The sequence below is a fragment of the Mauremys mutica genome, chromosome 10, assembly GCF_020497125.1.
Source record: "Mauremys mutica isolate MM-2020 ecotype Southern chromosome 10, ASM2049712v1, whole genome shotgun sequence".
Taxonomy (NCBI): Eukaryota; Metazoa; Chordata; order Testudines; family Geoemydidae; genus Mauremys; species Mauremys mutica.
The window spans coordinates 49,961,188-49,980,888 of NC_059081.1; the positions used below are offsets into that span (position 1 = coordinate 49,961,188).

Below are 19,701 nucleotides of genomic sequence, written 5' to 3' on the forward strand. Positions count from 1 at the left end.
CCCGTTGATCATCTTTGTCACTCGTCTCTGGATCCTTTCTAGTTTCTCTATATCCTCTCTATACAAGTGGTGACCAAAATCGGACACAGTACTCCAGATGAGGCCTGACCAGTGCCAAGTAGAGCGGTACTATCACCTCCTGTGACTTGCATGCTATGCCTCTGTTAATACATTTGCTTTTTTTGCAACAGCATTGCATTGCTGAATCCTGTTGAGGTTGTGATCCACCACAACTCCCATCACTGCCATTCAAAGCAATTAAAACTCAGTGAACCAGCAGAAAAATATTACCACCAGTCCTGACTGCAGCCCTTGTCACATGGTCCCTTTGGTGCATGCAGCAAGAGAGGAGCCTATGGTATAGTGAGAATTTAGAATAGTCTCTACTGTACAGTCTGCAATTTTACATTGGGAAGATGCACATATATTTGACCTTACCATTGGTCCTGGATCCCCAGATTCACCTGGCGGGCCTGCGGGGCCAACACCACCCTAAAATTGACCCAAAAAAGGATAAATATAGAATAGATTAGAACCAAAGGTAGTGGTCTGGAAAACTATTACAAACAGTAAAAATTATACAGGCACAATTAGCAACCCAGATGGGAATAATGACTGTTCTTGAGACAGTTTGGATCCAGATTCGAACTCATGTCATGACAATGGAATAAATGAATACTCTGCATCCTAATACCCCTCAAACTTTGGAAAAGTCCTGAGCCACATGCACATTTTGCAGCTCAGCACATCTTTACCCCATCTGAAGCTAGCCCAGTGCTGATACTGAAGCCAGAGAAAGTTAATAGCCAACATTTTCTATTATTTAAGAGTGCCATAATTAAAATATGTGATGAGTAAAAAGACCTCTTCTGGACCTGATAGCAAATTGATCTCTTTGGATTAACATGACTATCTTCTGAAGCCTCATAAACCATCACTGGACTTATGTGGGTACCAAGATTCCTGACTTTCAGTGCAGAAGGTAACTCTGAAGAATGCAGCATTTACTTTAAACAGATTTCTCCTTTGTACATCAAATATCAGGATAAACACTTCACCACAATAGAACAATAACAGAGAGCCACAAACCAGTGGGACTATTGAAGGAGTAAGGTACTATTCAAAATTCACAGGGGTGTCAGAATTTGGCCAGTAAATTTGAAACAAAGCTATTTCATTGATAACTGGAATCAGTTTAAAAATGAGAAAGTAAATTCTGACTTGAGTAGAAATTGCACATGCATTTAAGATCATGATGCCTGTGGTATAAGACTGAAAAATGGCAATGAAATAAAAGAGGTTATGTTGTAATTCTCTGGGCATAGTGCTCAGTGGTGACTTGTGTTAATTATGTAGTGCTTGGACTGTCCTGCCTAATTCCTTGTAAGAATTAGGGATAGGCTAAGACACTGCAGGCTACTCGTTCTATACACAGGTACACAATTTGGGAAATCTTTAAGAAAGATGCATTACTTGTATTATGCTATCTCTGAATAGCAATATAATTAGCAAGGATCATCACTGTAAGCATCTGACAAACAGACAATTATAGGCCAAATACACCTCAGGTGTAACTCCATCCAAGTTAATGGGATAGATTTGGCCCACTGTGTTTCATAGAATTACATAAGAATACAAGATCAGTTAATACTTTTTTAGGATGGAATTTCTCTGTGTGCACGACATCTTTATGGCTTTAAATCAGGAAAGCACTTAACCACATGCTTAAGTACATCCCTAACTAGCAGAGGACATACACCTTTGATGAAGGACACTTTCCAGAAACAGGGCCTACATGAACACTCTAGATATCATGCACTCGGTCTGTTCTTATTCCTTTTGTGTACATCTGTGAAAAACACCATGGAACAAGTCACTTACTTGTTGTCCTTGTAGACCCTGCGGACCTCTTGGACCCACTGGACCCTATTAAAAACACAAGCGCTTGTTAAATCGCTTAAAATAAATGAAATCAAATCATCTCACCATGTAAACCAAGCGAAAGAGCATGTCTGATGGTGAACGTCAAACTAACACTTCTATGGTCAAAGCCTCTGGAAGCATAATGAGCTGATACTCATTGGACACTGGGCTGTTAGGTGCAGAAGGGAGTCAAAAGGGGAAGGGAAGAAGAGGAAGGGAGTCAAAGAAGAATCAGAACATTGGGAGGCATGTAATTCAGAAGGGGTTGAAAACCTTGGATTGCTTTTTCTCTGTAGAGTCACTAAATGTAGGAGGAAAGAAACTCTCCTAGTTATGCTACAAGCTTGGAATGTGCGGTGAGGCCTTTGGTCCTGTGAGGCTTTGAGGCCTGCCTCACTCTACAACAAAAATGAAACAATCAAAAATAAACTTGTCAAGTACAATGTAGCCAAATATCATGTTTAATTAATTCAAACTCAAATCTCTGCCTCATTATTCAAATGAGTAGAACTGTGGGACCAGTGCTGTACTGTGGTTATCCTGCTACACTAAATGTATAGGAGAGGGTCTCAGTAGTGTTCTGAGTCTGTGAAATCTTAACAACTATTTTTAAAGGGTCAAGTTTCACAATAATTTTTTTCAGAATTTCATGAAATTTTCCTCCCTAAAAAAGGAGGGAAATTTAAGAAAAATAACTTATTGAATTGAAACCTCAACTCTGAGAGCAATAACAATTTTGTTTGAAAGCAATTCTCACCCGGCTTCTAGGAATACTAGGGAAATAAGAGAATACTACAGGAGAGCAGAATTTGTATTTTGACAGCGTCACAAAGAATTGGTATCATGCAAGTTTCATATTTTGTCTTAAACACAGAACCCCTGGTTTTCAAGTGGGTTCCATATTACATTTCCTGTTCAAGGAGCGGGTAAAAGAAGGAAACAGCAACAAACCAATAAATAATATTAATATAACAATAGGAACAAACAAGTAAACCACTTGTGATCCCGGGTGAGAATCAAATGTTGGGTTGAAAAGAAAAGTGTTAAGTGCATTTACATGAAGGGAGCATATGGCATTTGGGTGGATGTCTTTGCTATTCATTCATTCCTTGCATACATATTCTACTTCAGATCTGTTTTACCATACAGAGGTATTCAATGTGTTCTCACCACTGCACCGGGCATGAATCCCATTTGACTACTGATTCCAGATTTCTCATCCAGTCCTGCCATCTGAGCTGCAAACGGCTGTAAAAATGAGAAGCCCAATTTTAGCTGGCAATTGCGTTCATGATGCAACAGTCAGAAAACTACACTACTCACTTTTCATTATTTATTCTGGCTCTGCAGTGCTAAAGAGGAAAATCATATTTTCGTCATTAAAAAAAACTTTCATTCACTTAAACAGAAGTTGGATCAGGCCCTCAAAGAGCAGCTGAGTTAGGTAACTCACAATTTGCATGCTTGCTTTTCAAACCATACTGCACTTTAATCCAAAAAAGATTTTTTATTATTATTAAAGGAAAGATCTTCCTTGAAATGAGATACATTTCTCTTTCCCTGACTTTTAAGTTATATCCACCTTAATCTTGTCTGGAGACATTTTTCAGTGTTTTCTGAGCCTCACATTTTTTATTTTGTTTTTACATAAATGTCCCTAACATTTAGAAATATATGAAGCTAAGTGGACAATTAGCTGATTTTTTCTTTCATCTTAAATAATTACTTTGACCGTATTTCCCTTAGTCAGCAAAGCTGAAGAGCATCTGCTGTTCTTGTGATCCTGTGCCAGCCTACAAAACAAATTAATTAAAGCAGGGAGGGTTTTCAACAAACACACACCCCTCTCTTGCCGACGTGCTTGTTGATATGGTTGAAAAACCAAAACCTTTTTATTTTGCTTATTTAGGGCCATCTCCTCAGTTGTGACTGAGGAGTACTCATTGTCCTTTGCACTCCTCTGACCCTATGGGTGCACAGTGTCTGACTGGTCCCCTACCACAGTGCCCAGGTGCCTGAAGGCTTCCCTGTCCTGTTCCTTCCATGGGGCCATTACACAAGCCAGGATTCTCTTAGAAGCAGGGGAGCTCTGGCCACGCCTCTTCCTACCACATTTTCTAGACCAGCTGCCACAAAAGATGGGTGGTTTAGCAACCACAACAGCAGTTCTGTACCACAATGCTGGGGAGATCCTACGAGGGCTGGATCAGCTGGGTTTAGGGTCCCTTAGAGTAACATAAGGAGCCAATGTGCTGCCCAGCATTATCAGCGCTTGTTTCACCACTACATTACTCCAGTTTTACATCCGTCATCAGCGTAACTCCCTTGATTTCAATAGAGTTACAGTGCTATAAAGCCAGTAATGCAGTGGGGAATCAAGAACTATATCTTTAGAACAGCAACACATGATGTAATTTACAAAATATGAAAAGGAACAATTTCATTTCACATTAACCTGTAATCAATCCTACACTTCATAGGATCTTGGTAAAGAAATGTCTTGCAGATCACCTAATCCACATCCATGCTGTGCAGGATTGCTCCCTACAGAACATCCCTGAATGCTTCATCTAGCTTTAGGTCTCAATAATTCCAGCAAAAGGGAATCCACTGCGCAACCAAGAAGATGACTCCATCATACTTTAAATAACTTAATAACAAATTGACTCATTGTCCAGCCTAAATTTCCCTTTGCTAAATCATCCCATCTTTCTCTTCATTCCTCCATGAACCATCACACTGTTTCTCTTCAATCCCTTGGGGCCTGATCCAAAGTCCACTGGAATGGAAGGATTCCTATTGACTCTAATGCACTTTGTATTGGGATTTTTTTAACTGCTAAAATATACATACTAAATTCTTTCAGACCTTCCTCCAAAGTTAGCCCTTCCAAATCACCAATCCTCTTTTTGCCACTATTTGCATCTTCGACAGATACTTTCCACCCTTCCCATTAGCTTCTTATTTGATCCGTTTGTTTCAGTTTAATTAAAGGGAAAAGATTTCATTCTCTCACCCCTCCTCCAGCCATTTAGTATAGAGGAGAAGTGGATTAAATTACCTTGATGGTCTTTTCCAAGCCTACTATCTATGAGCACACAAAAGTAGTAGGTTAATATCCCCATCCTCTCAGAGATGCAACAGAAATTGAGAGCAAGAATCATCTTAACTATTCACAAAAAGTATCTATTCACTAATTAAACCTGTGCTGGTTAGAAAACTTAAAGTTAGAAGAGGCTGAAATAACTACCAACATATGTAAGTACTTAAATCCTGATTTACTGCATGTACAAAACACAGCCACACTGACACTCTGCAAACTTGATCACTTACCATTGGCTGGCACCACACTCACTGTGCTTCTTCACCCATGGCCCCAGGTATCATTCATTTTAATCAGAATGGGTGGCAGAGATTAATGACTGGATAGGAATCATATCCACAACACCGCAACCCTAAGCCATCTTTCGATGGCCAGTTTTGTGTCTCTGAAAGACAGATCCTGTGGTGAATGGGAACTGGGGGCATTTGCACATTGCTAGCTCCAGTCCATCATCCACCTGGGTCCCATACTTATGCATCTATAAAACTTACTGCATTCCTCCCATCTGGTCCTGAGTGAGTTGGATGTCCTGGGGGTCCAGGATCACCAGGTTGTCCAGGGATACCGGGTTCCCCATCAATCCCTTGAGGACCACGAAGACCCTAGAAAGAAAGTCAGCAGAAATTAATGCAGATACATACCAAATATATTAGTGAGCTTCATTAGAATTTACATATGTTTGACTAGCTTTTATTAAACCCAAGGGGAATGGTAATATTTCTGCTGAAAAGGTCCTCAAGCAGACAGCATCCCCATAACTACTCAAGCTAGTTAAGTCCAAAGCTGACTGCAAACAGTTATAAAGGGATCTCACAAAACTAAATAAAATGGCAGATAAAATTCAGTGTTGATAAGTGCAAAGTAATGCACCTTGGGAAACATAATCCCAACTATACATACAAAATGATGAGGTCTAATTTAGCTGTTACCACTCAAGAAAAAGAACTTGGAGTCATCGTGCATAGTTCTCTGAAAACATTACTCAGTGTGCAGTGGCAGTCAAAAAAGTTAACAGAATGAGAGGAACTATTTGGGAAGGGATAGATAATAAATCAGAAAATATCATAATGCCATTATGTTAATCTGTGGTATGCTAACACCTTGAATACTGACAGCAGTTCTGGTTGCTCCATCTCAAAAAAGATGTATTAGAATTGAAAAATGTACAGAGAAGGGCCACAAAAATGATTACAAGTATGGAACAGCTTCCATATGAGGAGAAAGTAATAAGACTGGGACCATGCAGCTTGGAAAAGAGACAACTAAGGGGGGGATGTGACAGAGATTTAAAAAATCATGAATGGTGTGGAGAAAGTGAATAGGGAAGAATTACTTACCTCTCACATAACACAAGAACCAGGGGTCAGACAGTGAAATTAATAGGCAGCAGATTTAAAACACACACAGAAAGGAAGTACTCCTTCACACAATGCACAGTCAACCTGTGGAACGCATTGCCACGGAATGTTGTGAAGGTGGAAAGTATAACCAGGTTCAAAAATGAATGAGATAAGTTCATGGAAGATAAGTCCATCAATGGCTATTAGCCAAGATTGTCAGGGATGCAACTCCATGTCCTGAGTATTCCTAAACCTCTGACTGCAAGAATCTGGGACTGGACAACAGGGGATGGGTCATTTAATGATTGCCCTGTTCTGCTTATTCCCTCTGAAGCATCTGGCACTGGCCACTATCAGAAGACAGGATACTGGGCTAGATGGACCATTAGTCTGACTAAAATGACCATTCTCGTGATCATTCCTGGTCCTCAGACAAGCAGCACTGTCTGGAAGTAACAGCAGCCATCAATTATGAAGATAAATTAGACTGTCTTCTTTAAAAATATTGTTTTAGGGGCCCAGGAACAGTTCATATCATTCCCGAAAGGTGTTTATTGTGGCTTTAGAAATGCTTAGCCTTGCACACACTGTAAGTGTAGCAAGAATTACAGAGTAGATTTCAGTGAAGCTGAATGTTTGCAGCCTCTTATCAGAGACAGACCTCCAACTATCATGAATTTGCTGCACAAATGACACACAAGAACAGAGCTTGCCTAAACTTGAAATGCTAGAGCAGAGCAACTGTGCCGCTGCAATGCTTCAGTGTAGACACTACCTACACTGATGAGAGGGTTTCTCCTGTCAGCACAAGTAATCCACCTCCCTGAGGTGTGGTAGCTAGATCAAAAGAGAAGAATTTTTCTGTCAGCCTAGCACTGTCTAGGTTGGCTCACCTACACTGCTTTTTCACACCCCTGAGCGATGTAGTTAAGCTGTCTTAATTTTCTAGTGTACACCAGGCCTCAGAATGTGATCTATACCAGTAAAAATACTAGGTTAACTGATGCCAAGGAGTTACCTCAGATTAGAAGTGGCATAAATTAGACCAGAATCTATCCCATAGCTTCTCTGAGTAACTACAGTCACATGGTCATTCTAGTGAATTCCATATTGTCCCCTTTCCCCTGCATCCAGCTTGTATGAGAAGAAGAACTAAATAAAGAAGCAGCTGGCAAGACATCAATGGAGTTAAACAGCCAAAAATCAATAGAAATATTTCATGGACACGTAAAAATCCATTTTTAAATGAATAAATACTTTGAAGTGTTTGCTCCGACCACCACTTTCACTTCCACCTACACATGGAGAGAAATGTTTGATTATAGTGAAGGAAACATTTTATGAGCCTTTGAACTTTGCTAAATCTCTATAAAGAGCCCGCAACCATAAAACTTATGAAGTCTTCCTTAATGAGCCATCATTACAAACACATGCTGTACTGCTATAACCAGCTGGCTTGCGTTTATTTCTATTTGATAAGGATTGTAATCATCTGAGGGTTTGCTGTGCATTGGAATGAGTCCCCCGGGAATTGGGGACTGCATTAGGCTAGCCCATGTCTACCATATCAGCTACTAAAGAACTCCTCAAAACTCCCAGGGGATACGTTAATGCTTTCTGACATAATTCCAGCTATATAGTTTTTATGGTCAGAAGTCATGTGATCCTAGCAACGTGGGAGAAAAGCAGCCTTCTCCCTTATCATACACATACACGCTGTCTGAACTTCAGTTCTAGTTGTTGACTGAACGGAAGCTATGGACTACAACAGAGGTGGGCAAACTACAGCTCGCGGGCCACATCTGGCCCACGAGACTGTCCTGCCTGGCCCCTGAGCTCCTGGCTGGGGAGGCTAGCCCCTGGCCCCTCCCCTGCCGTCCCCCCTACCCCGCAGCCACTCTGCTGCATGGGGAGCGCTCTGGCCCACCACTCCTGCCGGGCTGCGCAGCTTGCGCCCACCCACCTCCCAGGCTTTCCAATAAGCCGGTCCTGTTGCTCTGAGCGGCATGGTAAGGGGGCGGGGAGTGGTGGGGTTGGATAAGGGGTAGGAGGTCCAGGGGGGCAATCAGGGGACAGGGAGCAGAGGACGATTAGAGTGTGGGGTCCCGGGGGGGGGTGGACAAGGAGCGGGGGGAGGGGTTGGATAGGAGGTGGTCAGGGGACAAGGAGCAGAGGGGGTTGCATGGGTTGGGGGCTCTGAGAGGGGCAGATAGGGGGCAGGGACCAGGTTGTTTGGGGAGGCACAGCCTTCCCTACCCGGCCCTCCATACCGTTTCGCAACCCCGATGTGGCCCTCGGGCCAAAAAGTTTGCCCACCCCGGACTAGAATGAGCCCATCCCTGTAGGATGGATGCACACAGATGGTAAGACTACTAGAGTCTCCTCAGAAATCCTGCATTATTATTTAATATGTAAATTACAATATCACCCACAGGCCCCAGACAATATTGGGCCCCATTATACTAGGTCTTAAACAAACAGAGGTAGACAATGTCAGCCTCAAACATCTTACAATCTAAAACCAGGAGCAAAGTGTTTTTTTATTTTCTTTTCTTTGTTCTGGAACGAAACAGACAGAATCCACCCACTGGAAGGAAGATATGTATGCCAATGAACAATGGGACAAGCTTTTCTAAAATGACAATTGATGTCCAACTTGAGACACCTTAAAGCAGTCTGATTTAAGAGAAGGTGAGGAGCGTCTGCCACCTGAGAATCAAGCCTCTTTAAAATGTCTCAGGTTGAGCACCCGAAAAATTGAGGCACCCAAAATTACCAGTCATGTTTGAAAATTATGGCCAATAGTATTTATTTGTTGTCTCCAGATGTTTTATTTTGTTTTGACTGGCCCACAAGCACTGAACCCTCCATGCTAAATGGAGTTTGAGGGCAACAATGCACTAGCTTTATACCAAAACATCCCTTTAGACACATACTTTGTGGTAGGAAAAAATATAATGTGAAGCATTTTTTTAACCTCCAAAAATTCATCAGCTGCGACATCAACACCGTGGAATGAAAACTAGCAAATTGTGTGTTTATATTTATTTGGAGAGGACAAACTAACCAGCTGGAAGTAGCTCATATTGAATGTTTTAGTTTTGTAAAACCATTTTGTTTGTCCCTGTACATCTTTTAGTAACTCAGCAAACATGGGGAGATTTTAAGCAAGAGATATTCCAGCTAGGCCACAAGGTGGCAACCTTTGAACATGTACACAATTTACTGCAAATATAATAATACTGTGGTTATTTGTTACTGGTACTGAGAAAACAGAAGATTAAAGTTTTGCCTTTGATATTATAGTGAAAGAAAATAGTCCACAGTAAAACAGTTTCAAACCACAGTTTATCATACTATTAAGACAGTAATATAATTAATACCTACTGTACCAGTATACTAAGTGAAACTAGGGCCCCCTGAACAAGATTTAGTTTATTTTCAATCATGTAAAAACATTGCTTGTAAAAACTAAGAATAATAATGTTTGAATTCAAAGAAGTAACTGTTCAATCCCAGGAGGCAGATTGCGGAAACAAAGGTTGCTGCTGCTAAACAGGCAGCTACATTGCTTCCTATTTCAAAACTCTTCCTCCCACAATGCAATGTATTTTATAAACCTACAGCTGCTAAACTCATCCACCAAGTGGCATTTCATCACATTACATGATTAACAAATAATCTGATGCCTAAAATAAAGGTAGAAAAATATCACGCTACTTCATTTACATCTAAATGTTTTTGTTTTCCTTAAATGCAGGTCCATAAGGAAATAAAAAGTCAGCATTAGCATGGAGGCCCCCCTTTCCAAAAGCAGGCTCAAAATTTTGGGTGGGAGGAGTGGGGGTGGAAAGGAGTAAAGCATTCTTATGGATCTCAGAGGTCTGGCCTTTGGTCAAGGCCACGGGCAGTCAATGAGAACTTCCTCTGTATTAAGGGATGAGAGAGTATCCAAGATAAATTGAAATAATGTTGCTGTTTAAAATCTAAAAACCTGTTTAAAGCAGCTTCTGTATTTTTGCTGTGGTTTTGTTTCAATAAGGAACATGTTGGAGAAATAGTCTACCATTATAAAGCATAATCCTACTTCAAAGTTTCCATGCTAGAACATTATGAGCAGAGAAGAGAATTCTGAGATTGAAAGGATCCTTTTTATACCCACTTGAAAGAACCTCAACTCCTTTGATATCTCCATCATTCCCTTTCAGCCTTTCTGTGGTTCATACGAATCATGCAGATGCTGAAATTCCTTTATTAAGCATTTATTTTGGAAATGCAGTCTTAATAATACTATTCACTAACATACTTCCACGTTCTGCCCTCTCTTCCATTTTGAAATACTCTAAGCCAGTGGTTCTCAAACTAGGGCCGCCGCTTGTTCAGGGAAAGCCCCTGGCGGGCCGGGCCGGTTTGTTTACCTGCCGCATCCGCAGATTTGGCCATTTGTGCCTCCCAGTGGCCGCAGTTCGCCGCTCCAGGCCAATGGGGGCTGCAGTAAGCAGTTAACATCACCTCTGATACAATGTTGTCGCCATTAAAAAGTCAATATTTACCTTTAATTGCCATACAACGGTATGAGATACTTCATGTCTCATTTTGGGTAAGTGTTGGCAAATGATGACTAGTCAGTTGCAATGCCTCTAGACATTAGACAATTGTTTCAAAGGTAAAATTCACGTTTCAAACTATTCAGAGAACTGGTAGATATAAAATCCTCTGGCTTTGTGATCTGTGTTTTGGGAGGTGGGTGGAAAGGAACAGGAATGTTTATAAGGCATTGGATCTTAGAGCAGATGTAAAACAATTTAGCACTTTGAGGTCAGCCCTGCATGTGAATACTGATTAAGTGAACTTCTAGGAACAGCATTTAGCAACTTACGGGTCTCCCCTTAGGTCCTCGTTCTCCTCTTGGTCCTTGTGAACCTGGAGGTCCCTAAAGGAATAAATAAAATCATTAAATACATTGAGCTAATGATCTACAGAGTTTTGAAAATGTAAAATGAAATAATTATTTAAAAAGTAATTTTATAAAAACAGCCCTTCTCCGGAAAGCATACACTCAATGTGAGGCAGTACTTTGGGTTTTTTTCCTTTTAAAAAGGTGGACTCACTTCAAATCACTTCTTACAGAGTCAGGAAAGCAGTGTTAGACAGCAATATCATGAATATCACAAAGAGCCTCAAACGCTCCCCATTTTTTCTCAAGCATATACGTCCCCAGAGGTGGTAGAACCAGTGCTATTCCACTGCAGTCAGGCTACAGGATTCAGACAGTCTACAAAAGAGGTGCTTGTCCCCTGTGCAATTCAGCAGACTCCCTGTGCCAGAACACAGATCTGCACCATTGATGCAGATCTGACCAGATCTGCACTTTGGCCATGAGGCCGGAAGCAGTGACCCCAGAGTGGCTCCTCTATCAAAAGAGAATTCTCCACTGTCATATTGGTGGTAGCATTTTACATCCATTTTGCTCTCACTTTGTGCAGGTGAAAGGTGGAAGGCAATGGAAAATCATACCCAAGGGATAAAATCCTGGCCCTACTGCTAGTCCATTGACTTGAATGGGGGCAGAATTCCACCCAACATCTCTCATTTATTTCTGGGGTGGGGAAAAGAAGAGAGAAATTCATTTTAGTTGTGAAGGTGTTACTCTTGAAGAGCATCTTGATTGAGAGCCCTTTCATCCAAGGGGTGCAGGAAAGAGTGCATGCAAGAAAATTTCAGCTTCAAAAGGTACAGAGAAAGAGGTGTTCAGCATACATGCAACCCTCTCCCTGGGAATGGATACCCATCTTAATGAACAAGCACCAGAGGGTGGACACGAGAAGGGAAATGACAGGAGAGGCCACACACACAGCAGCCAAAGTAGCAACCAAATAGGGAAAAAAGTATAAACATAATCACGAAGCAGCAGCAGAAGGCAGTACCCAAAAAGGATGGAAAGAAAAAGGAGATCAGAACAGCTGCCCTGGGCCAGATGAGGTGACAGCAACTTTAATGATGCAAGAAGCATTACAGAGAAGTGCTAGATGCAGATCTGGAAAATAAGGAAGAAATGAATCCTTAAGGACATGGTTCACACTGAAGAACAAAGGATTCTCCAAAGGATACTAGGACAGGCCCTGATGCCCTGGATCTCAGCAGACATTTTGTACATGCACATATACAAGGGTGGAATTGGGCATCAATCCCTACAAATAGGTCAATGGGTTCAATATCCACAAGGCACACCTGGTGGCCAAACCCACTCACACAGGTGCTATGGCACTGTCCATTTGTTTTAGTGCCAGAAATCCCCTAGCAACCTGCTTTCCATTTCTTATGTGCTCCATCCTTTTCTTCTGTCCTATGATCTCAAGATCATCCTTTCCTGATGTCGTTGTGCATGCTCAGCAGAACAACTGCATTCTGCCAAAGATTTTACAGCAGCTTAGGGCTGCTTTATTTGTCTCTCTCTTATACGTCTGATTCATTTCCATTCCCAGAGGGAGTATTTAGCATTGTCTGGGTTCCTGTGTCCATGTCCTTAATTTATTTTTTCATGCTCTCTTTTCTGTGGCTTCATAACTCCTGCTGCCACGTTCATTGGCCCTTGGGGCAGTATACCAGAATTCCTGGCTGTATGTAACTCATTCCCTTGTGAGCTGCTTCTTACATCTTATTGTTATAGGTTAGTTGTTTTCTACCTTTTTTTCACTTGTAGACTCCTACAAAATTTCAAATGGAGGTATGGACTCCTTTGGAAATCTAAGACATAGTCTGCAGACCCTCAGAGGTCCATGGACCACAGGTGGAAAACCACTGTTGTAGGCTACCTAACAGAAGGACAATATGGCCCCTGAAGTTTAGTGCCCTCTCACACCCCTCTTTCAGTATTTATGGCTTTCATGGATGAGCATATCCTACCCCTGCCCTGTACCAATTCCTGCATAGGAGGGTGAAAAATGCAACCTTCCATCCCCACCAGGTCACATACTTGTAGCAGAGACAATATGTGGCTTCTATTACAGCTTCCGACATACAGTACCAGGAGGTTCACTGGTTGTTGGACCCACAGGACTCTGCCCCATTTCTCTCCCTTCTCAATCCACCTCTGCATGCTGTATCTCAATTAGCCTTCAATGAGCTGTTCTCTGCAGCATACTAATGGGTTTAAACACCAGCACAGGGTCCCCAGTCCTGCTCCTTCCCTGCTTAGTGGAGCCATAGCAGCTACATTGAAGGCAGGACCCTCCACAACCATGGAAGCTCAGACAAGGTTTGCCCCTTTATTATTATTTATTAATTAATATTTATTATTTGTATTATTGTAGTGCATAAGATTCCCAGTCATGCACCAGGACCCCATTTGGAAAGGTGCGGTACAAACACAGATCAGAAAGAAAATCCTTGCCCAAAGAGCTTACAGTCAGTTAATAGTTACTGTCAGGATGCTGATACTGAACCCAGGCATGCTAGATCCCTAAGCAGCATCTTTAGCCACTGCACCACAACGAATTGGTACCCCTGACCAACAGCCTTAGTGCTAAAGGCCGACAGACAGACAGTAGCCATGCTCGAGGCCCCTGATTGGCTGGACAGACAGCACTCTCATTGAGTACCTGGACTATATAACAGCCCCAATAGGAAGGGGAAGCTGCCTGAGCAACAGGCCATTGCCTGCTGGTTGCTGCCTAGACGCCTTGCCTTGCTGATTTGCATGACTGTCATTACTCCCGGAGGAATTCTGTGCCAAAAAATTAAAAATTATGGACAAAATATTTTAAAATTCTGCAAAATTTTAATTGTCAAAATAACACAATAAAATCACATCAGTTTCAATTATTTTTGGACATTTATTTCAAAATATCTGTCAGCAAGTATGTCTGTAACAATACAAACAACAAAAAAGATTCAGGAAATGTTTTCTGACAAATAAGATTCCTTACTAGGCATATTAATACAGAACTCTGAGTAATAATTCATTTAAACTACAATACAGAACCGTATTTCTTGCACCCCTCAGAAGCAGTGCAAAGGCTTGGGGGGGGGTGTCAGGGTAATTGAGGAGCTGAGGGAGAGGGAAGAAATTGCTGGGAAGGAGCCTGGGTGTGAACTTGGACGGCTGTTGGGTACGGATAGGAAAAGTATGGAACAGATTTTGAGGGGTGGTAGGGAGGGATTGTTAGGGAGCTTCCCCCATGCAGACCCTGGCTGACCCCCTAGCCTCTCCCATTCAGTCAGGCATATTTGCCCCTGTCCCCACCTGTGTCTGTGCCCTTACCCAGCCACTCCCCTGTCCCTATGTAGCTCTGCACCCCTCCCCCAGCCCCCAGCCCTATGTGTCCCTGTACCCCTCCCCCTTCCCCTGCACCCCTCCCCCATCCCCATGTGTCTCTGTGCCCTCACCCCCCTCGCACCTGTCCCTGTGCCTCCAGTCCCATTCAGCCCCTGCCCCAGCCTGTCCTCCCCCAGACCCTGTCTCCTGACCTGGCCTGACAAGTGCTGCCAAGGCAGCTCTCGCTTCCCACCCCCGCACCCGCCCTGGCGGGGAGCTATCACCACATCGCCCTCTGGGGGGCAAAAGGCGGAACTGCAGAAGTTATTTTCTATTGAGAGCCGCTTGCTGTTCTTGCACCACAGCGCCGTCTGGTGCGGAAAAGGTGGATCTGCAGCAACATTTTGGCAGAAGCTTTTTTCTGCGCAAAAAAATAGAAATCTGCAGGGCTCATTAAATATGCACATGCGCAGTGGTGCAGAAGTCCCCCAGGAGCAATGACTTGGCTTTCTTGCCTTGCCACATCACCTGACCTTGCCTCCACAGCCCACTGACCCAGCCCCATGGATTGGCTCTCCCAGCTACCGACCCCTGAGAGAACTCAGACCACTGCCTCTGATACCAGTGAACCTCCTGGCTGCCCAACCACCTGCACACACTTGACTAGTGCTCTGGACTTCCCCCTAGCCTGCCTCATCCATCAGGTATTACAGTCATTTTCACAGTAAAAAAAATGGAAATTGAAGAGACTGGAAATAATATAATCAGAAGAACAGAAGCTCAGACACTACTTACTGATGGTCCTGGGCGGCCTCGTATTCCTGTAACCTAAACAAAGAGAAGACATGAGCTAAAACTTTCACAAAACACTAGGAATGTATTTGTCATGGCTACCGTAAGGAAAACTGCTCACTGAACGATGAAGATTTGTACAGTAAATTAAGCTACCTGACAACTTTTAGGATTTTGTAACCCCTTTTAAATTTCAGTACCTTTTCAGTACATAACAAGGACTTTGGAAGTATGATGATAATTTTATGCTGACTTTTTTCTACTAGAAAAGTGTGAATAAAGATTTTAAAAAGTGAGGGTGTTACTTTCTCTCTCTTTTTAACTTTTTTTTCACTTTTCCACTAGAAAAAGTTTTTAAAAGTCTTTTTCCACCACTTTTTCTCTTTTTACAAAAAATCGTATTGTCAACTTTTTCCAGGAGGAAAAAGTAAATGTGAGAGAAACTGAATTATTCTCACTTTCTCTAATGTTTTTACCTTTCCCCATAGTTTTCCTGTGGGGGGCGGGGAGGAGAAAAATAAATAACTGACAGAAAGTTGCAACTGTCACACAATTATTTAAAAAATATCTTGAATTCTGAATTTTGAGCATTTTTAAAAAATAAAAAATGTCAAAAACAAGTAGTTTTCAATTAAGAAACTGCTGATTTTGTTTACCAGCTCTACTTACGAGTTCTAGACCCTTCTAATATTAACAAATTGCCCATTACACTACACACAGATTCCAACTATGAAAAAGAAACTCACTATGTAAAGGTTTAATTCTGCAGAATTTTTTTTCCAAAATTACAATTGACAGATTTCAATGGCACATATGAAATATTAGCCATCAAAAACTCCTGTTGGTTATATTTTAGGAATAAATTCTCCATAGACTTAATTTTATTCCTCACAACTAAATGCAACTATTAAAAATCTTGTTGTGGCAGTTGCTGGTGTTAAATAATTTACATATTTTCATTGGATAAATGCTACAATTCTGTTATATGGGTGATTAATTTTCTTAAATCTCCTAAATTACAGCATGAGACATGTATACTTCCAAAAAGCACTGATAAACGAAGAAGAAATTAACTTACAATTGGCACCACTCCAGGCTCTCCTTTTTGTCCCTGCAGGGTACAGTAACAAAAATAGCTCAGATAGCAGACTATTAATGAATAACAGTATTTATGAACTTTAACTGCCTTCTCCAACGTTATTACTGACATATGATGCACACTGTGACATTAAACTTCCTTGCCTGGTTTACCAAGTAACAATCTAAGTACATTCAATTTAGTTCCACAGAGGAAGGTATAAAGATATTATCCGCTAATACTGCTACTGCATTTACTTAGAAGTGAATGTTTAGAGTTACTGAATATCTACAACCTAACACTTAAAAAATATAAATGAATGTTAAATACTTATTTGAGGCTAGCTCCCCTCTTAATAGGTTATTTATTGGAGGTAAGTATTTAAATTTGCATTTTTTCTAAGAGATCTCACTACAACACATTTTCTCCCTGCTTATCCTCACACAATGTGGTATGTTACAGACATTCTCACACCAACAGACAACAAAAGTATCTTACCAGGAGAGAATGCCTTCTACTGTATCTATAGTAACATACCACTCAGGCTGGTCAACAGTGGGTCAAAATTAACCTCCAGATCCAAACACTCTTGAACTTTGGAAGGCTGAAAAAATGTAAAATGAGCTATTTTTTCCTCTTCAGGACCATCTCCACTGTGTACACTCATGTGAAATCAGATAAGGGTTGCTAACCCTATGGGAATTGAGTACCTCAGTTTCAATTTTGCTTTGTTCTTTCTCTGATGAGATATAGTGTTGAGTGTTGAATAAAGTAATGCTGTTAGCTGAGCTCTGTTGTATCAGCTGAACTATTACAGTAGTGAAAGTGGAAGGGATGCTGGAAAGATTTTTATATTTTTTAAATATTTATTCATGACACATAGTGATCAAATAAGTGCATAATTGAAATAGAGCTAAAGAGCATTTGCATGTTGACTCTTGTATGCAATCTCTAGTGATCAATGCAAAGATCTAATTGATCCATGGTCAACTTCATGAATTAATTAAATATAACAGCAAATGTAACACACACAGAATTCTTAATAGTATTATTTAGGTAGTATGAAGCTGTTATAATACCCTGCTTATTAAACAGGTCTCCATGTTGGGACTCATTACACCAGCGCTCCAGGATATGAACCAACTACAAATTAGTTTATGTGTGGAATACAAGGTGCTGAAGCTGGGATTTTCAGGGACCTAAGGGGATCAGGAGGCGTTGGGCACCTAACTCCCTTACAAAATCCCAGCATAAAGTCTTAAATAGTCTGGACCCCTTTTATCCCTGTGTGATGCTGCTAGAGATGAAGCCAGCTGAGGTACTACAGCTGGAACTTCCTTGATAAAAGAGAGGAGGTTTCTGGGAGGGTGCTCTCCATAAGGGAACCTAGGTTGTGGGCCCTTCCACCCCAGGATTTGGTAACCTACTAGATAGACTGCAATCTCCCCAGGCATTAGGAAGAAGGTTCGGTGAGAACAAAGAGGTTTCATTATTAACCTCCCAGCTGTAGGAGGTTAACTATTTTATGATGTCTTCTGGGACATGTTGATATATCCACTAGCCAGAGTGAGATGAGCAGTGTTTGTGATATTTTACTGTATAATTTAAATTATCTAAGTGCCATAAGTAAAGGACTGGAGCCTTTTTAGGGCTTTAATACACTTAAAACGATAAAAAGTAAAACTTACCTTCCTTCCTCTACCTATAAAAGGAGCAAAAAAGGAAACAAATTAGTTTACTGAGAGAGGCAAAACATTCTAAGGAGTGAATGGATGTCTGTACAGACAGAATGGTGCAACATGGAGGCATAGGAAATAGTGAGTTTGCCAATGGGGAGCTTGAGAAGTGCCCAGAGGTAAACATGCCCCACCTTCCTGAATGGGGATCAGTAAGGTGTGGAAGAGTTCCCTAGATGCCCGGCCTCTCCGAGTGTTGGACAGAATAGGAAATACCATGTTTAATACAATTACCCCAGAATAGCAAATGATATTTTAATGGTGTCCCACTGTATATCCACACTAATTTCCCCCTTTCCGTAAGTGAATACATCTGGCTCCAGGACTCTTTAAGAATGCTTAACACTATGGTGGGATTTTCAACAGTGCTCAACATGGGCTTAACTCTGCTCCGACTCAAGTAAATGGTGAAATTCCTGTCAACTTCACTGGGAACAGACAGACCAGCACTTTTGAAAATCCCACCCGATATCATGGTATTTGACACTGATTTTTTTTTTTCAAAAGCTACAGACGATTGAATGATCTTTGAGTTTTTTGTCAAGTACTTGCAATACTCATGTACAGTCCCCACTGGCAGTGAGTTCAGAGCTCTGAGGTGAAGCTCATAACAAAAATCTTTAGGAGGGATATTTATTAATATCTTTAATAGCATCAACACATTCCAGAATGTATCCATAATGCTCTTCTTCCTTGAAGACACTCATCCATGGCCTAATGCCTCCTAATGCACAGCAAGTATGCACCATCTGCTTATTAATGCATGCCATGTCTTGTCTTATTGCTTAATGATACAACTCCCTCCTATGTTCCCTTTATCGTTACTCCACATTATTTACACTAACATAACCAGGAGTAATTATCCCCTTTTTCAAATGCCTTTAGATGATTATTCCCTTTTTCAAATGCCTTTAGATGATTATATGGTTCAAATAACATAATACACAATGTTAAGGTGTATAGAATGAAAAGTTTAGAGATTTTTGTTCAGAAAGCTACCCCATTGTTTTTTTCAAAATTTTATCTTAATCTCATGGGTCTGAAAAAACTGAACTGGAAATGTGACAAAAACAGTCTTTAATGTAAAATTACTTGTATTTTCTGTTTCTGGGCCCGTACAGAAGAAGAATATTCAAATGAGCAAAAAAAAACCGAAATGAAAAATATTAAAAATTAAAAGATGAAGTAAACCTTTTTTATATCTCATAAGAGGTTTAGTCTGGCTTTCACTGAAGAGTCAGGTTTATTCATCTGGATTTATTTGTACATCACATGCTTTCACACTCTGAAATTTCTTTAATTGTATTAAACAATTTTTATATTTACACATATACAATTTTAGTAGGGAAAATAGGTGGTGTGTATGGAATGTAACTATCAAATTGATATGTTTTTATAAAGATGGATCCGAACAAGAACCTGAAATCCAAACCTCATCAAGATTCCAAAAGGGGGATTAAGATCAAACCTCT

The 19,701-nt window shown here is 41.0% G+C and overlaps 1 protein-coding gene across 3 annotated transcripts in view; it reads right to left on the reverse strand.

Moving 5' to 3' along the window:
- COL5A2 (collagen type V alpha 2 chain) overlaps positions 1 to 19,701 on the reverse strand; it is a 205,954-nt gene that overhangs the window by 71,983 nt on the left and 114,270 nt on the right. For all 3 annotated transcript variants that reach the window (XM_045032274.1, XM_045032272.1, XM_045032273.1), the window contains 8 exons: positions 18,182 to 18,195; positions 16,494 to 16,526; positions 15,419 to 15,451; positions 11,246 to 11,299; positions 5,518 to 5,628; positions 3,094 to 3,171; positions 1,882 to 1,926; positions 439 to 492 (listed from right to left, as the gene is read on the reverse strand). In XM_045032274.1, coding sequence (XP_044888209.1) covers positions 439 to 492; positions 1,882 to 1,926; positions 3,094 to 3,171; positions 5,518 to 5,628; positions 11,246 to 11,299; positions 15,419 to 15,451; positions 16,494 to 16,526; positions 18,182 to 18,195 — 422 coding nt within the window. The remainder of the gene's footprint in view (positions 1 to 438; positions 493 to 1,881; positions 1,927 to 3,093; positions 3,172 to 5,517; positions 5,629 to 11,245; positions 11,300 to 15,418; positions 15,452 to 16,493; positions 16,527 to 18,181; positions 18,196 to 19,701) is intronic.